The following is an 18,575-nucleotide window of genomic DNA, read 5'->3' as shown; positions in this document are numbered from 1 at the left end:
AGTTTTATAATAACAAGGGCAGTATTGCTTCTTCGATAGTTCGAGAAAAACAATGGTAAAAGTGAAACGTGGATCAGGTGCAGCGGTAGACTCAGCGGCTCGCTACATATTGGTTAACAGGCCACTAATATTCATGGCGGGTCGTGCAATGGTATTTGTAAAAGCGTAAAGAGAAAAGCTTTAAAAGAGTTGCTTCATTGAATTCAAATGTACGTGCTACTACATACTTGCATATATCTAACTATAATACTTACTAACAATCTAAATCAATTAATGCAACATTATACGTATCTTACTTTTACAATAAATTAATAGTACTCATAATTCCTTAATCTTAGTAGCACTCATATTCATTTCCTATATTATGCACGTCTATTTAACTATTTACCAAAACCGTATACCTACGAGATTCTAAATTATTCATACATGCAACATTTGTCCTATATTTACAGCAAATTAATAATACTCACAATACTTTCCTTACTTGTTAATCAATAAGCAAACATTGTATGAAGTAACAAGTAAGCTGTGACATCACAATAACACCGATGCCAGTAGGGACCCGCTTGAATCTTTCACCTGGGAAGTCACATCAGGAGAGAGAACGATGATCGCATCCGTTTCTTCCTGTAAGTATTAACTAATTGGAAGATGGATCTTCTCCTGGATACAAGAGTGGTGTGGTACCGCCGCGCCGCCCGTAAGCATCTCGAGTGTATAAAAGCCGCTTCCGCCGATCGCGCGCTTAGTTTCGCTCGACGGTGACCGATTGTGAAACGACACACTCTCAACGTGAGTACCATTCACGAGATCGTTGTTACGATTGCTGCCAAGCCTCAACTTCCTTTTACCGCTAACCCTGCGGCGCTTACGACTTGCACGGACATCAGAGAGTTATACTTTTTACTTAACTATCGTTGATCAGTTTCAAGCGTTCCTACCGGACTCTCGTAGTAATATCGGTGTGTTTGTTTCTGTGGTTTGACGTTCAGTCAATGTAAGTTGAAGTTTTTCGTTCGAAAATTTAGTTATTAGGCTTTTTCTCTCATTTAGGATGAAACAAGTGAGAAAGTTGATCCACCTGGCAGAAAGTTCTATCTCGCGCTGATTTATCGCTAACGAGAGTGAAAGTGTGAACCCATCTCTAGGGAAACTAATGAGTAGCTTGGAAATCTGATAAAACATAAAATTGTTTGATTTATGGATTAATGTACATAAAAGTGTAGAATAGATTTACATAATTTGCAATTAGGAAACTGTTAGAGTATTTTGTTTCATAATTGTAGAACGTGAAATATAATAAAAAATCATTGTTAACGAAGACGTTTTGCACAAATTATATTTATTCTATTCTTTATTAAGTTTCATAAAGGGAAGTACATGTATAAATTATCCTTGCCTATATCATAATTATAAAATAATATTGCATGATCATCCTAAAAAAGTGATAATTTTCACCTATTCTTTCCATAATGTTTTCATTCATCAACATTTTTTTCAAGATTAGTATCATTACTTTCGTAAATATAAATATCAATTTCATCAGAATATATTGCAATTCCATATGCACCAATTCATGCGCTAAAATACTATAAATCTCTCGATCTTTCATTTATTTTGTAACAGCATAATGATTTAAAATTTTGTAACATAGTTTATTATAACATAGTTTCATGAATATATATATATTTATATATATCATATCATTAATTACGTGTTTATATTATTATTTGTTCATTTCTACGATTTAGGTTTACAACGTATGCAATACAATGTTTTTAATAATTGAACAAATTGGTGCTACGAATTTTTATATTACGAATATTTGTCGTTAATAATTAACCGTCTTGCTTTTGATGTTCATTCTCTTACGCGCGTTCTTCGTTGCATCAGAAGAGCGATTGCAAAAATCGGTTCAACCATTCTTCTCACAGCATGGAAAAATACAAGATAAATATCATTTCAAATCCCAATCTTCTTCATTAAAGGAGAAAGCAGGACATTCTTTATTTTAATGCATCTTTTTTAGTAAAACAGAGTTATAATATTTAATCCAATAATTTCTTTAATCTAATAAATCTCCAATAATAATACTATTATATAATTTAAAATAGAATGAAAAATTGTTATTTAAAAATACATAAAATTTAAAATATAGAATATAAAATATAGAATAATTACTAAAATTTTGTATTTTTTTATTTTAGATGAAAGTCCATTTTACGTTATTAGCAACAATATTGATTGTGGGAGTGGCTATGGCATTTCCACAAAAGGATGGTCAAATTTTCAGTAACGAGGCTATAAAACAGGCACAGAATACCTATCTTATTCCGAAGGATGCGACAATACAAAAGGTTCAAGAAGGTATCGAATTGGCAGCGTACGAATCGATTCCTGGTGATCAGAAGATTAATCTTTTCGAAATTCTGGGAGCGCACGTTCCATCGGAAGTTGTGAACAATCTCCAAGCTCAAATCGATCAGATAGGACGGAATTAGACTCGCTTACTTTTCTTCTCCATCATCATCGCCATCGTTCTCTTGTAAAAAATGTTTTGAATCTAAGTTTTATAACAATTATTTATAGAATGTAATAAGTCTTTTTTTTATAATGATGTACTTAGGCTTTTTCATTTTTTCATAAATAAATGTCTGAAAACGAGGCAATTCGCTTGTACGATTTTTTTTTCATTTAGAAATTGTAATATAAATTCATCTCAACAATAAGAGTACATATATCTAAATGTTTAATTAAAAAGGTAATCATTTGAAAAAGGATGATGATTTATTTTACTTGACTTTATAAAATTTGGTACATACTTAAAATACTTTAAACTGGCCGTCCGCCAACATTATTCGTAAAAAGAGTATTACAACACACATTCCAAGTAACATCATTCATTGTAAAAAAAAAAAAGGAGTCATTCGCAACTTGTGAAATGTCGAACTAAGTCACCTGCCAGAATTATATATATATATATACGTAGTGATGTTATGGAGAAAGCTGCAGAACCACTAACCAGAGGTACACTTTCACTTCACCTACATTTATGTTACTATTGAAACGGTTCTTCTTTGGCATCTATTATATGGCATTGCCAAGGAATTCAAAACATAATACGTCGGTAAACGTTCCTCCATGTCTATTGTCAAACACAATATTAAAAGGAAAGAAGAAGTCAAGGATACAATAAAATTTAGTGGAGCTGTTTACTTTCATTCTACTTTCACCTTTGTACAAATCTATGAATTCAATATCCCGTTCTTTCTCGCGGAGTTAAGAAAGCAATTATATAAGATCTGAAGGACGAATGAATTTTCGTTTGATTTTTATGCTACTGTAAAATGAAACAAAAATTTTAACTCAAACAAAAGCAAGAAATGTTAAGTAATTGTGCCGTGATATATTACAGTAGTAACGATTCTATTTCTGTGGACACTCTGTCAATAAGTGACAATATCTCGTACATTAATGATAAATAACTTAAAAAGTATTTATTTTGTTTACCAAGGTACAAATTTCAGAGCCGTGCGAACAAAATTATCAACGATTTTGATCCATTTCAGCTTTCTTCGCTTAGTAAATTAATATCTATTTTCTGGGTGTCTTACGTACGACAGTTAACACTAGTGCATTGTCTTGCATTGAAAGTGTGTTACAATTATATACCTGTAAGTTTTCCTATTGTTTATTATAATTAAGAATTAATTTTCGTATTCATTTAATAAAAAAACAATATTCATAACAGACAAGACGTTGTTTTCTTTTTATATATACTATCTGTACAATGGATGCCGTTTCAATGCTTCAATACATTTTTAATTCACAAACTTAATAAGTTATTACAAATACATTTGAGTACTACCAGCAAACGAACAATGGAATGAAATGATACGTGTTAGTAGCTATATTATATAATTAAGATCGACATTTTTTTTTACTTAAAAAAGAGTCTTATGTACAAGTGATAAAAAATGTGTTCATTCGTAAATTTACGTTAAATTACCCGTACAAGTTCATACACATTACATCGCTATCACCAAGCAGATACTGATAAGTATCCAAGCCTTAGCAGCACACTATCGAACTTTTAAATAATATCAATAATAAATCGTTTGCTAAGAATGCTAAAGAATTGCTAAAGAAATGAATCAATGCAAGAAAATGTACTATCCTTCTAACTTAATCGACGTACCATAAGAAAATTTAATATAGAACCAACATTCGGTGTTTGTGTTTTCATATGTGCTTCCTCCAATGCGTAAATATCTCCCTTATTTCCTATAATATATATAAGTAATTTATAAAAAAAATATTACAAATCGTTACAAATTAATATTATAGAATATTTATACATACTTAGACTTCTTCGATCCTCTATCATTTCTTTCTGCACTATCCTCACGAGTTCGTTTCTTACTGCTAGACGAAGAGTGATTTGATGACTTGTGTTTATCATGTTTATCGTGTTTATCGCTCTTCTTGGGACTAAACAAAAACAGAACATGAAATGTAACATCACCAAACACACACGTATTTGTGCTAATCACCTGTGTTTGGATGATTTGGAAGGAGACACTTTCTTATGTGATCCTCCACTCCGCGATCGATCCGATCTTTAATGATTGAAATATATATTTAACATAATTTTATCACAAAATCTCTATGTCTTTCTATGTCTAAAATAGTTGAAATCCTACGTCCTAGAAAAACGTGTAATTTCTTACCTATGTTTATCCGACGACGATGATTTTTTATCTTTACTACTGGACGAACTTTTACTTTTTGAATTTGAAGAACTCTTGTGCTTCGAATTATGCCTATGAATCATATACTTGAGTTAGTGACAAATTTAGAAATATGTAAGATTAAGTAATATACCTTAGAAATATGTAAAATCAAGTAATATACCTGTCTTTTGATGGTGATGGTGAATGTTTTCGACTTCCTTTTTTCTTCTTACTTGAATTATAATCATCATGGAATCTATCTTCTCCTCTTTCTTTGTCTTCTTCAGCTGCTTCCCGTTCCAAGTCAGACCAGTCTTTACCAGATTCTTCAGAGCTACCCAACTCCTCTTCTACAATGTAAATTTAAGGGAAAAATACTAAATAATAAACAAGATACATTTTTTTAGTATTCAAATAAAATAAAGTTTTCAAATATTACCTTCGCTATCTGAATCTTCTGAAGCTTCAGAGTATTCAGAATCATCATCAGATTCCTCTTCACTGTCAAAGTCAGATGGCTACAAATAAAGAATAAAAATTGTTAATGTCTATATAATTATTAATATTAAATAATATGCAAATTTATCTTATTGTTTATAATTATTTCACTAAATTCCATACCTCATAAGCATCGTCTTCTTCTTCCTCCTCGTCTTCTACTTCATCATTTTCTGCATCACTCTCTGGGTCCAAGAAACTCCAACCACCACTGTCAAAGAATCCTACAGGATCATCTGTGATAGTTTTCATAATCTTTGTCCAATTCAAAGATTGTACACCTTCTGTATATCTGATGTCACACGAGCTAAAAAGAAAAGTAGCATGTTTATACTTTATTCTCAAGAAATTAAATCCATAGAAAATAGAGAAACGCAAAGAACTTACTTTAGCCACTCCTTTACATGATCTAACATGTTCATGGGAATGGCATTTAACATAGCGACTTTTCTATGATAGTCTTTGAAAACAAAAATCATATCAAAATTCTTAAGGTGAAATTGTACTCTTTCAAAGTGAACAAGTTCAACATCTTCTAAAGTTATAACAAATGGAGGCTAAAATACGAAAGACATATGATTAACGAATTGGTACTTCTAGTTCATATGAAAGTAATTATATATACAGTAAAATTTACCCATTCTGTGAGATTTACTAAACAACCACTAGTGGGTTGCAGAAGAACAGTACTCCTGAATGGTGCTCCAGGGAATCCCAGATCTCGGAACGGTGTATCAAATTCAATTTCTTGTTTCGTCATGCTTTCGACCTGAATAATATTTATTATTTCTTAGAATTTATTTATTAATCTTGTAAAATAAAATGTTTCAATCATTAAATATTACTTTTTCACAAAAACTCTTAAAGGCAGTTTTCAATTTATGCCTAAGTTCTCGTTCTGATTGTTCAGCAGCAAGATCGTCACGATCGTGCATGTGTTGATGTTTCCCTAAATCTGTCGTGATTTCACCAACTTCTGTATAAAACTGCACGTCCACGTGCTTCTTTTTACCAAACATTATTGCGTGCTGAAAATAGTCTGTATTTAGTAAATGATCGCTGGTAAGAGTAAATAAAACTAAAATAAAGATATATACTTTTAAATGAAAATGAAGCAATATGATCATTTCGCCATCACACGGTTGGAAAAAGGCATTTTTAATATTATTGTAAAGAATATCAACTTTATCTCCTCTAACCGAAGTGTAACGGAATCCATTCACATGTGCTTCTAAACCTCCTGTCATTCTCTTTGAAACGATATTTGGTCGAATGTATAAGTCTTTTAGTTTTGGATTACCCTTATTTTGAGAGAGTATTAGAGTGTCCTGTTTTACAAGATCCTCCTTCTCCCTTTCTTCTGCTTCTCTATTTTTGAATTTCTTTTGAACTTCTTTGATTAATCTAAAGGCCGTGTTTAAATTAGAAGATGGTGCTGAAATTTCACCAGGCTCTTTGGTGTTTGTACTTCGATATGTTCTAGACGATAAAAATAAAAATTTTATTAACATATATTTACACAATTCATCTTAACATTTACATCTTAACTTGTAATTATCATAAGGAATAAGAAATGAAATAAAATTGTACACTAACACTTCTTTGACAAATGTAGCATCGGGTTGTGGATATGATCCACCTTCGTTCCGACCCATTGTGGCACCAGGATGAAAAAAATTTATTCGGAGGTACGTGTAATCTCCTTCTACCGACTGAGAAATATTTTTAATTGTGGATATATGGAAGGGTACAGGAATTCCAAAAATGGGCAAAATTACAGTTTCATATTTTTTGTCTGAAATATAGATATATAACGTACAATAAATAACATATCAAATTTATTTTATAAACAAAGTACAAATTCACTTACCAACGTATAACTTCAATTCCTTTACTTCTGGTTCTCGTGGCATATGACTCAGACTTTTGTACGATATTGTTGACTTCCGTATCTTTTCTTGTTCCTTCCCACCAGATTGTTGAGCTAACCGAGCTTTTGCAACTTCATTTAGCTGTTGTGCCAGTTCTTTTTGATGTTGTTTCCTCTTTTCCTCAGAACTATGTTCTGTTCTCAATTTAGATTCTATTACAGCTGTTCTCTTTCCACGACCAAGGATCTCAGGTTTAGGTTCATTTTCCTTTCCACTTCCTTCTTCTTCTTCTTCCTCTTCATCTTTAACAAATATTCCAATATTTTTTACCTTTTTTTTCGAAGGTGTTAAATTCGTAGCAGGTTGTGCCTGAAATAAATAATTTTATTCTAATTTCTATTTTTCGATATATTAAAAAAATTACATGTCTTTAAAGCAAAGATTAGTACCTCATTAATCATAACTGTGTCACCAATGAAAAGTGCATAGATTTTTCCTTCTTTATCAGTAGCTTCCGAGTTTGTAAGATTCGCCAACCCAACGTTTACATTGAATACCATGCCTTTCTTTAGTACTGCATGAGTTTTTGGACCAATAAGTAAAGAACTTTCTCTAAATTCGATACCCATCGCAAAACCAAAGTGTTTTGTTAAATGATCAATCATCTCCGGTTTTTCATCCTTTACATACTTTACCCCTGCTTCATATACTTCGCTTATTTTCACTCCAGCTACTAATTTCTTCAGAATCTCTTCTTCTAATTGTAAAAGAAAGTTATAATTATCCTACAATAAACGTATATAATTATTAAACAAATTTAACTTGTTATTAAAGCATGTTATTACTTAATATTTTGTTTATAACTTACCTCAATGGTTTTAGTAGGATTTACTAACAATGTTCGAACTATATTGGAACAATAAGATTTGTAACGCGCTCCAAGAGAGCAAACAATGACACCGAAATGCAAAATGTTTTTATCACTAACAACGCTAAACTTCAAAGAGTAATTTCCACCACTTTGTATTATCGCAGGATAACACATATCTACTTGAGTAACATCAACACTAGTTACATACTTCTTATTTGTTATAGCAGCATCTACACCTTCTGCAAGCTTTGAGTGCTTAACTTTCTAAAATAAAGATATATAGATATTAGAACTAGAGTGCCTAGATATTAAATATTTTTAAATGAATACCTTATGAAAAACTAAGTACCTTATCAGAATCTATAATTTCCATAATTTGATCCTTAAGATACTTCGTGAAGACATCCACAGATACTAAACACGCCTTTTTTATGGTATGAATTTCAGCATCTTCTTTTGGACACATTACATATGCAGCTGCAGCACTTACATCAATCTAACACATTAATGTATATCATGAAATAACCAAAATGTTTGGTATTATATATTGTATGATAAAAAAAAAAATCGCACACCGTATCAAAAGATTCTGGCTTTAATGCAGCTCTCCATGCGTCCATAAAGGCACCTGGATAATTTTCTTTAGAAAAAACACCCAATGTTTTACCCTTTTTACTTTGTTTTATGATCTCAATAAGTTTAGCAAAATTGGCTTTATCTTCATCATTCTTAAAAAAAGAGTTTAATACCAACATTAAAAATAAAATTCAATGATTATTAAAACAAAATATAGATTATAGGAAATACATACTCTATCCCTCACAAATAATTTTACAGAAGGTACGCCAGTATCTTCCGTTTTCTGATTTTCAAGTTTCCTGACAAATTCAATTTTTTTCTTACTAGCCAAGAAACAGATAGACTCTTCTGCTAAGATCATTATAGTATCTGTAAGTTCATAACTGAGAAACCATGTCTGAAACAATATGTTTATAATAATTTTATCTTTTACATTTAACAAAATGATAAAAGAAACTACAACACTTTAGTTACATAATTGAAATTTATTCTGATAATATTAACTCTACAAATTGTTTTTTTCCACCGTGACAAACTAAGAATATGTATAATATACGTGAAACACTTGTAACATTCTATGAAAACCATATTTTTTAGGATTACAGAGATAAGGTTATGCTATTGTTTACAAGTACACACGCAAAATATAAGATGCAAAAACGCATTGGAGCAATACAAAAAGTATAACTTACCTGTAACGCTGTCGATTTGCTGTACACGATATCCTCGTCCGTGCCCACGGCAGAAACGAGACAATCCATTTTACTAAAACTATCGTCTGTACCAACTTCTCCATCCTATTTAATAAAAATGATCATACGTTGTTTGTCAAACGATTACATTTATTTTTAACAGCGGAACGAAACATTTCAAATATCTTACCTTCCATGCGGTATAAAGCCGCTTCATACGCCGAAAAAATGTTTCTTTGTCAACGGATACGTTTGCCATAACTTCTTGTTTTTCACCTCGCGGTTCTGTGAAATCAACTCGGCATAATTATAATACACCAAAAATCGTCGCTCGTGTTGCGGAGATGGCGGGATTTATAACCAAACCGCAACCGTAATCCACAAACTATAACCCACGCGGCGGGAATGATTTCATGCAGCGTAGTTGTTTGAGAAATTAACAACACCCCAAGCGGCCGCTTGTTCAACTAACGTTCACACCACAATGTGTATTGACGATTAATCTTTTTTCATATGCAAAATATTGAAAGAGAATTAGTCAGTAAATGCTGATAAACAAATGTTGCAATATTTATACCGTTGCGTACTTGTCTTGATATGTCATGAATACAGTTGCGAATCTGTGCTAATATATCTGACGCGACTTTGTGTGAAATCTTACTGTGAAAATCTTAAACAATTGTTTGTCAAATAATTTCATAATTTGTACTTTTTAGAATATTAACCAATTATTACCCTTGTTAAGGGTTTTGAATTTTTGTGTTCAATTTCGCTTTTATTTTAACGAATAAAAAAATTTTTTATTTAAAATTGATCTTCGTCTTAAAAAAATGTCAGCATAAAAATTTTTTAATAACAGACAGATATTGTTGAACCGAAAATGAATAAAAAAAATGAGATATGATTAGGATTAAAGTATGTATTAAATACAGACTAAGAAAGAGGAAAAAAGTATAGACTAATAAAACAATATGAAAATACTTTAATATTGATTATTCCTATGTCCTGTAAAAGCATTAAAACATCTTTTCGTTAATTTTATCATACGCCATTTATGATCTATATTATGTATATAATAAATATACAGGGTGTCCCAGTACTAATGATATCACGTTGGTAACTAAGCAAATTTATACATACCAAACAAATTTTTTAATTCAATTTTCTCGAAAACAAATTCTTAAATGTACAAAATTTATTCTATATTTTCGTTTCAAATATATTTTTGAACTATTTTTTCTTTAGGTACAATCACTTCCACCTCACCTATACCATCAATATAGGGATACCTTATATATACCGATCATACTTGGAAAAACAACATTAAATAACGAATCGTAAGACTACTCACTGTATGGTTAATGTTAATGCATACACACATGCGTGCATTAAATATATATACATACACTGTTAAGTTTTGTATCAGGGCGTCAAACAATTTTACTGTAAATAAAACTTTCAATCTTTATAGTATATTATTATAAAAAATAATTATCTTGAAACAATGATATAATTATTTATGATCATATATATATTACATTCTGGTAATTTCTAAAAGAATTATGAGCATAATTCATTGACATTATTGCTCGTTCATGCCGATTTATTAGTGTTATCTTATATGTTGTTGAGTGAGTGAAAGACACAGAGTTTTTATACTATTTAATATGTTTTTTACCACATACTATGGCAAAACGATCCCGCGAATAATATCAACTGTTTTGCACATCGTTCGCCTTGATTAGAATTACATTTGCGCGTTAATATGTCGCTATAGAAAATAATGAAAAGAGTTGCAAGAAAGAAAAAGTTGTTTAAAAAATTTCGTCTCGACTGGGGCGAATTATATTTCTCTTAATGGTTCGTCGAATTTAATCTGCAAAAATATCAACGATCGTTGACCATTTTTCGTTTTGTTAAAAAAAAACACCTGTGAAAGCCTTATCAGAGGTAGTGCAACGGATCATGAATGTAAGTGGAGATTTTACATTGTTCGTTTAGTGTAATTGTGAGACAGTCACTTCGATGCATATAAATATCTATTTCATTCACCATATTCATGATACATATGTATTAATTAATGTATCAAACTTGCTGAGTAAATTTCTGTATCTTTTTAGAAACAATTTTTACTTCAAATATTTTGAATTTTTATATTTTATTTATAATATATAATATAATATTTATTTTGTATTTTAATATAATATATTAACCTAATGTATTATAAATTAATCTCTTAATATTTTATTTATAATATATAGAAAATAGTATTTTTATGAACTAACTTTTGTGAACATAAATTTATGCTTTATTGTCATAATGCAAATTGTTTAGAAATATATTTGAATATATTTTCCAGTTTTAGTTAATAGTGATGAATTGAATGCATTTTTATATGTTTTACTTGATTTAAAGAAAAAGGAATAATGCTCTAGTGACTACTTAATGAGAGGTTAGTGCTAGGAGGCACTTAGATGTATTTGTATTTAAAGAGTTTTACTTTGCTTCTTTTATGTAAACTATTTTCAGAATGCCTTGTTCTACATTATTTTGGCACCTAGTACATATGAACTTGCTTATGTAACTGACGTTAGATTACTGACTCTATGAATTTATTTTCAATGACATCTTCTGAATGTAATTATTTTCAATAGTGATATATGATTGATCAGTCTGTGACAATGCATAGAACTGGTTCATTCAATATGTTTATTTATTACAATTGACAACATAGTTGTTGCCATAACCTTACAGTTGCAGTAATCAAAGCAGTGTTTTTTAAGCTCTTTTTATGATATGTACTAACGCTTAAAAACATGAATAAACTTTTGCATAAACAAAAACATATTTATTGCTTTTTATAATTGACAATTGGCTCATTGAATTATTAGACAGTTAGAATTAGATTTATGTTTGTTTGATTTACTTATATATAACAATTTTCTTTAGCTATTTATATTTGCAATTAATATATTTTGAATAATTTTCTAACTCTTCATTTAGGTGGTCAGCATAGCAGAGAGGTGGTGTCGGGAAGGTGGTTGACACGCCTTCGTATCTTTGAAATGATTGAAAGTGTATCACGTAGAGCGTTGAGTGGCTCCAGTGGGAGCTACCACGTTCGTGGTGCTGAACTAGCAAGGAATCGTAGATTGAAATCTCTTTCTGCTACTGTTGTCTTCCTTGATGACACACAACACACATTTCAACTAGATGTGAGTTTATATAGTGATTCTAAATAGTATTTCTTGTGTTGCATTTATGATATGAATATTTCAAAATGTTTTAGAAAAGAGCAAAAGGTCAAACATTATTAGATTTAGTATTCCAACATTTAGAACTTGTTGAAAAAGATTATTTTGGTTTGCAATATGCTGAAAATGGAGCCACAACATGTACATATTCACCAGATGTAATGGTAAACTTTTCTATTCAATTTATTAAAATCTATTTACAAAATTTATATTAATTGAATAGCGTTATAATTGAATTTGTGTTTTAGAGATGGTTAGATCCTAGTAAACCAGTGAAGAAGCAGATAAGAAGTAAGGGTAAAGATCGTATTCAGATGCTTGTTCACACTACTAAATACAAAAAGATGAAAGATAATTTAACATAATGTATTGTTTTAGGTGGGCAATTCTATTTCAAAGTGAAATTTTATGTCTCTGATCCCAGTAAACTACAAGAAGAATATACTAGATATCAGTTTTATTTACAAATTAGGAGAGATATTCTTCAAGGAAAACTTCAATTATCGCCAAGTACAGCATGCCTTATTGCTAGTTATACTGTTCAATGTATGTATTAGATACATTGTAACATCTGTTTCATTGTAAAATTTATTCATAATACATTATTATATTTTTATGTAATTATAGCTGAGTTGGGTGATTATCATCCTGAAGAACATGGACCAGGATATCTTTCTAGATTGCAATTAATACCAGGTCAAACTGAAGAAATGGAAAAGAAAATAGCTGAGCTGCATAAACTTCATAAGTATGTTGAAGTTATATATATATAATATTAATAACCCAAAGTTTATAAAACTTTATAGAATATTTATACTATTTTACAGGGGTCAATTACCAGCAGATGCAGAATTCAATTTTCTAGACCATGCAAAAAGGCTAGACATGTATGGAGTAGAATTACATAAAGCTAGGGTATGTACTTATCCTATAACCTCCGTTGTAGATTTTCAAAACACGCACTTTTTTAATTTAAATATTTTTTTAGGATTCAACAAATAAAGAAATACAATTAGGTGTAACATCTATAGGTTTAGTAGTGTTTCAAAACGGAATAAAAATTAACGTGTTCTCATGGTCAAAAATAGTTAAAATATCATTTAAGCGGAAACAATTTTTCATTCAACTGAGAAGGGAACAGGTTCGTTAAACATCCAGTTCACAATTTAGAAGCCAATTTACATATTGTTATATTATACAAACTAATTTTATTACAGTCAGAGAACTATGATACTCTCCTTGGCTTCAACATGCAAACATATCGGAGTTCGAAAAATTTATGGAAAGCGTGTGTAGAGCACCATACATTTTTCCGACTTCACAGTCCTAAAACGAGGCCAAGGCGGTTTCCACTTACTTTAAGCAGTAGGTTTACATATTCAGGACGTACAGAATTTCAAACAGTTGAGGATGGGAAGCATAGAGCAAGAGTAGAAAGAACGTTTATACGGTAACGTTAATTTATTCAATATTAGTAACATAATATTAGTTCAATATTAACTTAATGATTTAAATTATTTAGATCTCCAAGTAAAAGATTAGTACATGGAGTAACATCAGCTCCAATTATCGAAGAGAAAGGAAAATTATCTATGCCCCCTGGAAGACCGCCTAGACCATATGATAATAAAGTTCAGTCTCTTGGTGCTCGTGAACCTCGTCGAGCATGGGGTGAAGGAAATCCTAGCGATGAGTTAGTTGAAGCTTATATGTAATATTTGTAACTTTTTTATATTTATATTAATTTTTGTTCCTTTTATGTATCATAGTGAAGGTGGTTTTTTATCCCTCCGTGAAGAAATAACGAGCTCGCATACACAAGGCAATGCATTTTCGCCTGTATTAGGTTCTAGAGTTTTAAGTTATGCTGATGATGATACAACTGCTGAAAGGAACATTTATGATCTTCCTGATTATAGTGAACCTACAAGTTCGCCTGCTCCTCAGGTATTTATTAATATTTTAATAAACAGTTTTTATGTGCACAAAATAAATATGAGTATTTGTAGATAGTAGAAGATGGATTAGTTACAATATCTCTGACACCAGATGAACAAGGTCGGTTTGGATTTAATGTGAAAGGTGGTTTAGATCTTGATATGCCTATTTTAGTATCGAGGGTAGCTCCAAATACTCCTGCTGATCGCTGTTATCCGAAGTTAAACGAAGGGGATCAGGTTAGTTGTTATGTCTTAATGAAATTAAATTGAACTTATTTTCAAGTTATTTAGATTAACTTTTGCAAACTATTTATTACGAATATATTGGATAAATAGGTAGTGTATATAAATAGAATCGATGTCAGTGGATTGTTACATGAACATGTAGTAAATCTAATTCGTCAATCTCGTGATTCGGGCTCTGGTGAACTGACCTTAACTGTTCGACCGAATGCTTTATATAATGCACTAGCTGGTACTGATGAAACATCTGAAGAAGAACCTCCATATAGGTATTACAGATAATAAAACTAAATTTGTTATACTAAAGCAATGATTAATGTTTATTTTTATGTTGAAATAATCAGGTACGTTCCGGATGCACCTCATGCAGCTATTGGATCAGACGCATTAGCACAGTCGATGTTGCTTCTTGCTGATGGTCTTGCGAGCGGTGCTTTAATCGCGCAGTATGAACAGCTATATAGAAAGAATCCTGAACTTACATCTCTTGAATCAAAAAAACCTGAAAATCAGAGTAAAAATCGTTATCGAGATATTTCACCTTGTAAGCATAAAGAAAAATACAAGAATTTATATCAGTACCTTAGTACTATATTAATACGATTCGAAACATGTGCTTCACAAAATAAATTATAATTTGTGTAGATGATGTTACTCGAGTGATACTTATGGGCTCTGCAAGTGGAGATTATATCAATGCTAACTATGTAAATATGGAAATACCAGGATCTGGTATTATCAACAGATATATAGCTACTCAAGGACCTTTGTCTTCGACTGTCGCTGATTTTTGGCAGATGGTTCTCGAAGCGGGCAGTACCCTTGTTGTAATGCTCACAACTTTGGTTGAACGTGGCCGAGCAAAATGCCATCAATACTGGCCTGCGCTCAATGAAACTCTTACGTTACGAAATCTCACTCTCACGTCTACAGCTGAAAATGTTGAAGATACTTTTATATTTAGAGAATTCATACTCCGTGATATTAATGTAAGAAAATAAAGTAACATTTATAATTTATATTATTATAAATATATTAGAAAAATTCTAAGTAATTTCTGTGCATTTTAGACCGGAGAAGAAAGAGATATAACACACATGCAATATTGTAGTTGGCCAGATCATGGAGTTCCTAGCGATTGGAGACAATTCACAACGTTTACTGAAAAGGTGCGAGCAGCTCGAACGGGAATAGTGGAACCCGCAGTCGTTCATTGTTCTGCAGGAATTGGTAGAACAGGTGTCTTAGTCTTAATGGAAACAGCACTGTGTCTTATCGAAGCAAATCAACCGGTGTATCCATTAGACATCGTACGATCTATGAGAGATCAAAGAGCAATGATGATACAAAATGCTGTAAGTTAAAATTTACAAGTTAAGTTATTAAATTGAAATTTATATATAAGAAAAATTATCTTTTATATTAATGAAAAAAATATATTTTTCTAGAGTCAATATAGATTCGTATGTGAGGCGGTCCATAAAGCTTACAGTGAAGGAATAGCTAAACCACTTCCTGAATTCAGTAGGTGAAACCAACACAAATTTGGAATGCATTGTAATTATCATTCTTCTTACATTTTATCGAAATATCACATCACTAGAAGATAATTTTATACTCTGACAATAATATACACATATATTATTCATTAATAGGAGAGATATACACTGTTTCAAATAAGTATTTTTTATCCGTTATGAATATATTTTTTATCTAGAAATTTAATTACTCGAAAGATATAACTTTTCACGCCTTAGAGCTTACCCCCCTTTTTAATTTATGTACCAATATTTTGTAAATAATGAAATTTCGATAAAATTAAGTTCACTGAATTATGTTTAAGCTAAAGTATAAATTTCGAAGCATTATTTGGAATAATTGTCCATTATAGCTTACCTCTGTCATTATTATTGCTACTACCAATCTTTATTTCTATATGTTAACACTAAACCTACCGACACTTCATGTATACTTATTCCTACCGTGTGCGGTCAAAATGACCGCTGATTAATATGTTGACTGCCACGACACTCGTATTCGGGTATCAGCAAAGTTTCTGGTCAGGCCGCGTAACCAATATTCGAGTGTTGCTTGTTTGACTACTTGCGAAAGATCGTCATAGATATTTGAAAAGATATTCCATAATAATAAAACTGTTGAATTGTTATAAAAGTAATGCGAAAATGGTTTATTAAAAAAATTATTTAGAATGTAAAACTTTAAAGCATTTTATACATAGCTGAGGTTGGTCGGGACAATTTGGACAATAAGTTGTTGTTTTCTTCAAATTCTTTTGTGCCTTTGTTCGATCCATTCGACGTCATTTATTTGCATAACATAGTTTGCATGCGCGTCTAATGCTTCTTCCAAAATCATTTTTCCGAACGGCGATATTATGCTGACTCCGTCGAAGACAAGGATTTTTTGTATTTTCAGACAATCCTAATAATTTTGCAACTAATGATTATCTAAATATTCTAATATTTATATTCTTCCTTGTTGCAATTTTGTAAACCGTCAAAGCGTTTACAACAGAAATTCCCAGGAGTTGAATACTAAGTTTTCTGTACCATTTGATTCCTTTTCTAATTGTGGTGGCATAAGAAACCATTTAGTCAGAATAATTTATACCACACTTTCCTTCGTTATATTCAACAACAGCTAGTGGTTTTAATGTTGCGAACAAATGAAATGAGTGATCATTCTTGAGACCACCACTTGAGCGACTCGCATTACTAAAATATTGATGGGAGCACCTAGCAAAGAACGCTTCTTTGAAAACACGCGTGGCAGTCAACGTGTTAAAGAAGTAATAGTTTTCATGATTTAACTTAGATAATGGTTAATTTATAATTCAATGTATATAAAATGATGAACTTTCATAAAATTTCATTTCAAACATCAAAATTTACTTTTGTTTAATTTCAATTATGGACTTAAATAGAATTACACTTTTATTTATATATCTTATTCAACTCCGCTGCATTTTTTACAAATTATCTTATTATCAAATGTACATTTACCGCATAAATATTTCCGTAATTTTTCGTAATTTTGTAACCTTTACAATTTTTTACTTGACAAGTTTTTTGTAGTAATGAATCTGAACTTGTTGATAGTTTTATTGCATGGATTTTTCCCACGATTCTTTATATAAAAGTAATGTATGCACCAGGTTCATAACAATTTTGTGAATTCTCGTTAAATTGGCCCCATACTGTAGATACCATTGCAAATTTATTGGTTCGTAAACTCATTGGCTTCTTTCGCTCTTCTTATTAGATCATATAAACTTCATAATTTCAGCAAAGTCATTCCTGCTCATTGTTTTTGAAAAAACTGCAGATCTCCAAATTTTATTCCACAAATATGAGACATCCAAATTTTTTGCCTGATATGCACCTAGTTTTGTTGCATCTAGCTTCCTCTTAGTCCTCAATAATCTAAATGCTTCTTCTTCCATACATTTTATTATATGATCCCTTATATGGTGATCAATGATAAGATAAAATGCCGTCTTTACTTGTCCTTTCATTATATGTCGTTTAGCATATCCCTAAAAATATTATAAACTGATGTCCTGCCAGGTTTGGGACTTGCATCTATTTCTTTCCTTTTTGCCATTATGTAAACGTTTATTTATAATATTCAACTCTGATTTGGTTGTAAATAGCTTTTCATGTGTTTCCATACCGTTTTCAGTTGCTGAAGTTTCTTGTTTATCGCACACTGAACAGTCTTCTTCTATGTCCGTTATTTTTTTTATAATTTCTTTTTTGAAGTCTTGACATTTCTAGGGTAAATATTCATTACAGAATAATACCATATACAGAATACACAATTATTGTCAAATTTGATATGCTTTACTTTTCCTTTTATAACAACTTTACACAA

At 31.0% G+C, this 18,575-nt stretch overlaps 3 protein-coding genes across 10 annotated transcripts; 2 read left to right on the top strand and 1 right to left on the bottom strand.

The window, feature by feature from the left end:
• Positions 1 to 514: 514 nt before the first annotated feature.
• LOC126916328 (uncharacterized) lies at positions 515 to 2,959 on the top strand. 3 transcript variants are annotated; one of them, XM_050722047.1, is made up of 2 exons: positions 515 to 629; positions 2,208 to 2,959. In XM_050722047.1, the coding sequence occupies exon 2, from the start codon at positions 2,208 to 2,210 to the stop codon at positions 2,499 to 2,501; it is 294 nt and encodes a 97-aa protein (XP_050578004.1). In that variant the 5' UTR covers positions 515 to 629; the 3' UTR covers positions 2,502 to 2,959. The 3 variants fall into 3 exon arrangements, with proteins under 3 accessions (XP_050578004.1, XP_050577994.1, XP_050577986.1); XM_050722037.1 differs by lacking the exon at positions 515 to 629 and adding an exon at positions 668 to 792; XM_050722029.1 differs by lacking the exon at positions 515 to 629 and adding an exon at positions 747 to 997.
• A 512-nt stretch (positions 2,960 to 3,471) lies between these two features.
• On the bottom strand, positions 3,472 to 9,668 carry LOC126916199 (FACT complex subunit spt16). Of its 2 annotated transcripts, XM_050721687.1 has the most exons (20): positions 9,435 to 9,665; positions 9,245 to 9,349; positions 8,785 to 8,949; positions 8,549 to 8,701; positions 8,323 to 8,469; positions 7,971 to 8,237; positions 7,552 to 7,887; positions 7,102 to 7,471; positions 6,828 to 7,026; positions 6,329 to 6,710; positions 6,077 to 6,259; positions 5,869 to 6,000; positions 5,619 to 5,788; positions 5,355 to 5,538; positions 5,173 to 5,251; positions 4,915 to 5,083; positions 4,731 to 4,823; positions 4,554 to 4,619; positions 4,363 to 4,491; positions 3,472 to 4,284 (listed from the first exon to the last, which is right to left on the bottom strand). In XM_050721687.1, the coding sequence occupies exons 1-20, from the start codon at positions 9,501 to 9,503 to the stop codon at positions 4,278 to 4,280; spliced, it is 3,405 nt and encodes a 1,134-aa protein (XP_050577644.1). In that variant the 5' UTR covers positions 9,504 to 9,665; the 3' UTR covers positions 3,472 to 4,277. The 2 variants fall into 2 exon arrangements, with proteins under 2 accessions (XP_050577644.1, XP_050577653.1); XM_050721696.1 differs by lacking the exon at positions 4,554 to 4,619 and having other exon boundaries at positions 9,435 to 9,668.
• A 13-nt stretch (positions 9,669 to 9,681) lies between these two features.
• On the top strand, positions 9,682 to 16,857 carry LOC126916206 (tyrosine-protein phosphatase non-receptor type 4). 5 transcript variants are annotated; one of them, XM_050721746.1, is made up of 17 exons: positions 9,682 to 9,925; positions 12,248 to 12,459; positions 12,534 to 12,662; positions 12,747 to 12,795; positions 12,877 to 13,044; positions 13,126 to 13,246; positions 13,326 to 13,413; positions 13,487 to 13,639; positions 13,716 to 13,948; positions 14,021 to 14,191; positions 14,268 to 14,445; positions 14,508 to 14,675; positions 14,775 to 14,950; positions 15,026 to 15,225; positions 15,327 to 15,670; positions 15,752 to 16,036; positions 16,130 to 16,857. In XM_050721746.1, exons 2-17 carry the CDS (start codon positions 12,310 to 12,312, stop codon positions 16,211 to 16,213), a joined length of 2,697 nt encoding a protein of 898 aa, XP_050577703.1. In that variant the 5' UTR covers positions 9,682 to 9,925; positions 12,248 to 12,309; the 3' UTR covers positions 16,214 to 16,857. The 5 variants fall into 5 exon arrangements, with proteins under 5 accessions (XP_050577703.1, XP_050577695.1, XP_050577686.1 ...); XM_050721738.1 differs by lacking the exon at positions 9,682 to 9,925 and adding an exon at positions 10,608 to 11,215; XM_050721729.1 differs by lacking the exon at positions 9,682 to 9,925 and adding an exon at positions 11,540 to 11,696.
• Positions 16,858 to 18,575: the final 1,718 nt, after the last annotated feature.

This window comes from Bombus affinis, chromosome 1 (genome assembly GCF_024516045.1).
Source record: "Bombus affinis isolate iyBomAffi1 chromosome 1, iyBomAffi1.2, whole genome shotgun sequence".
Taxonomy (NCBI): domain Eukaryota; kingdom Metazoa; phylum Arthropoda; class Insecta; order Hymenoptera; family Apidae; genus Bombus; species Bombus affinis.
The sequence above is the reverse complement of the archived record's forward strand: the minus strand, read 5'-3'. Positions and strand labels throughout refer to the sequence as shown.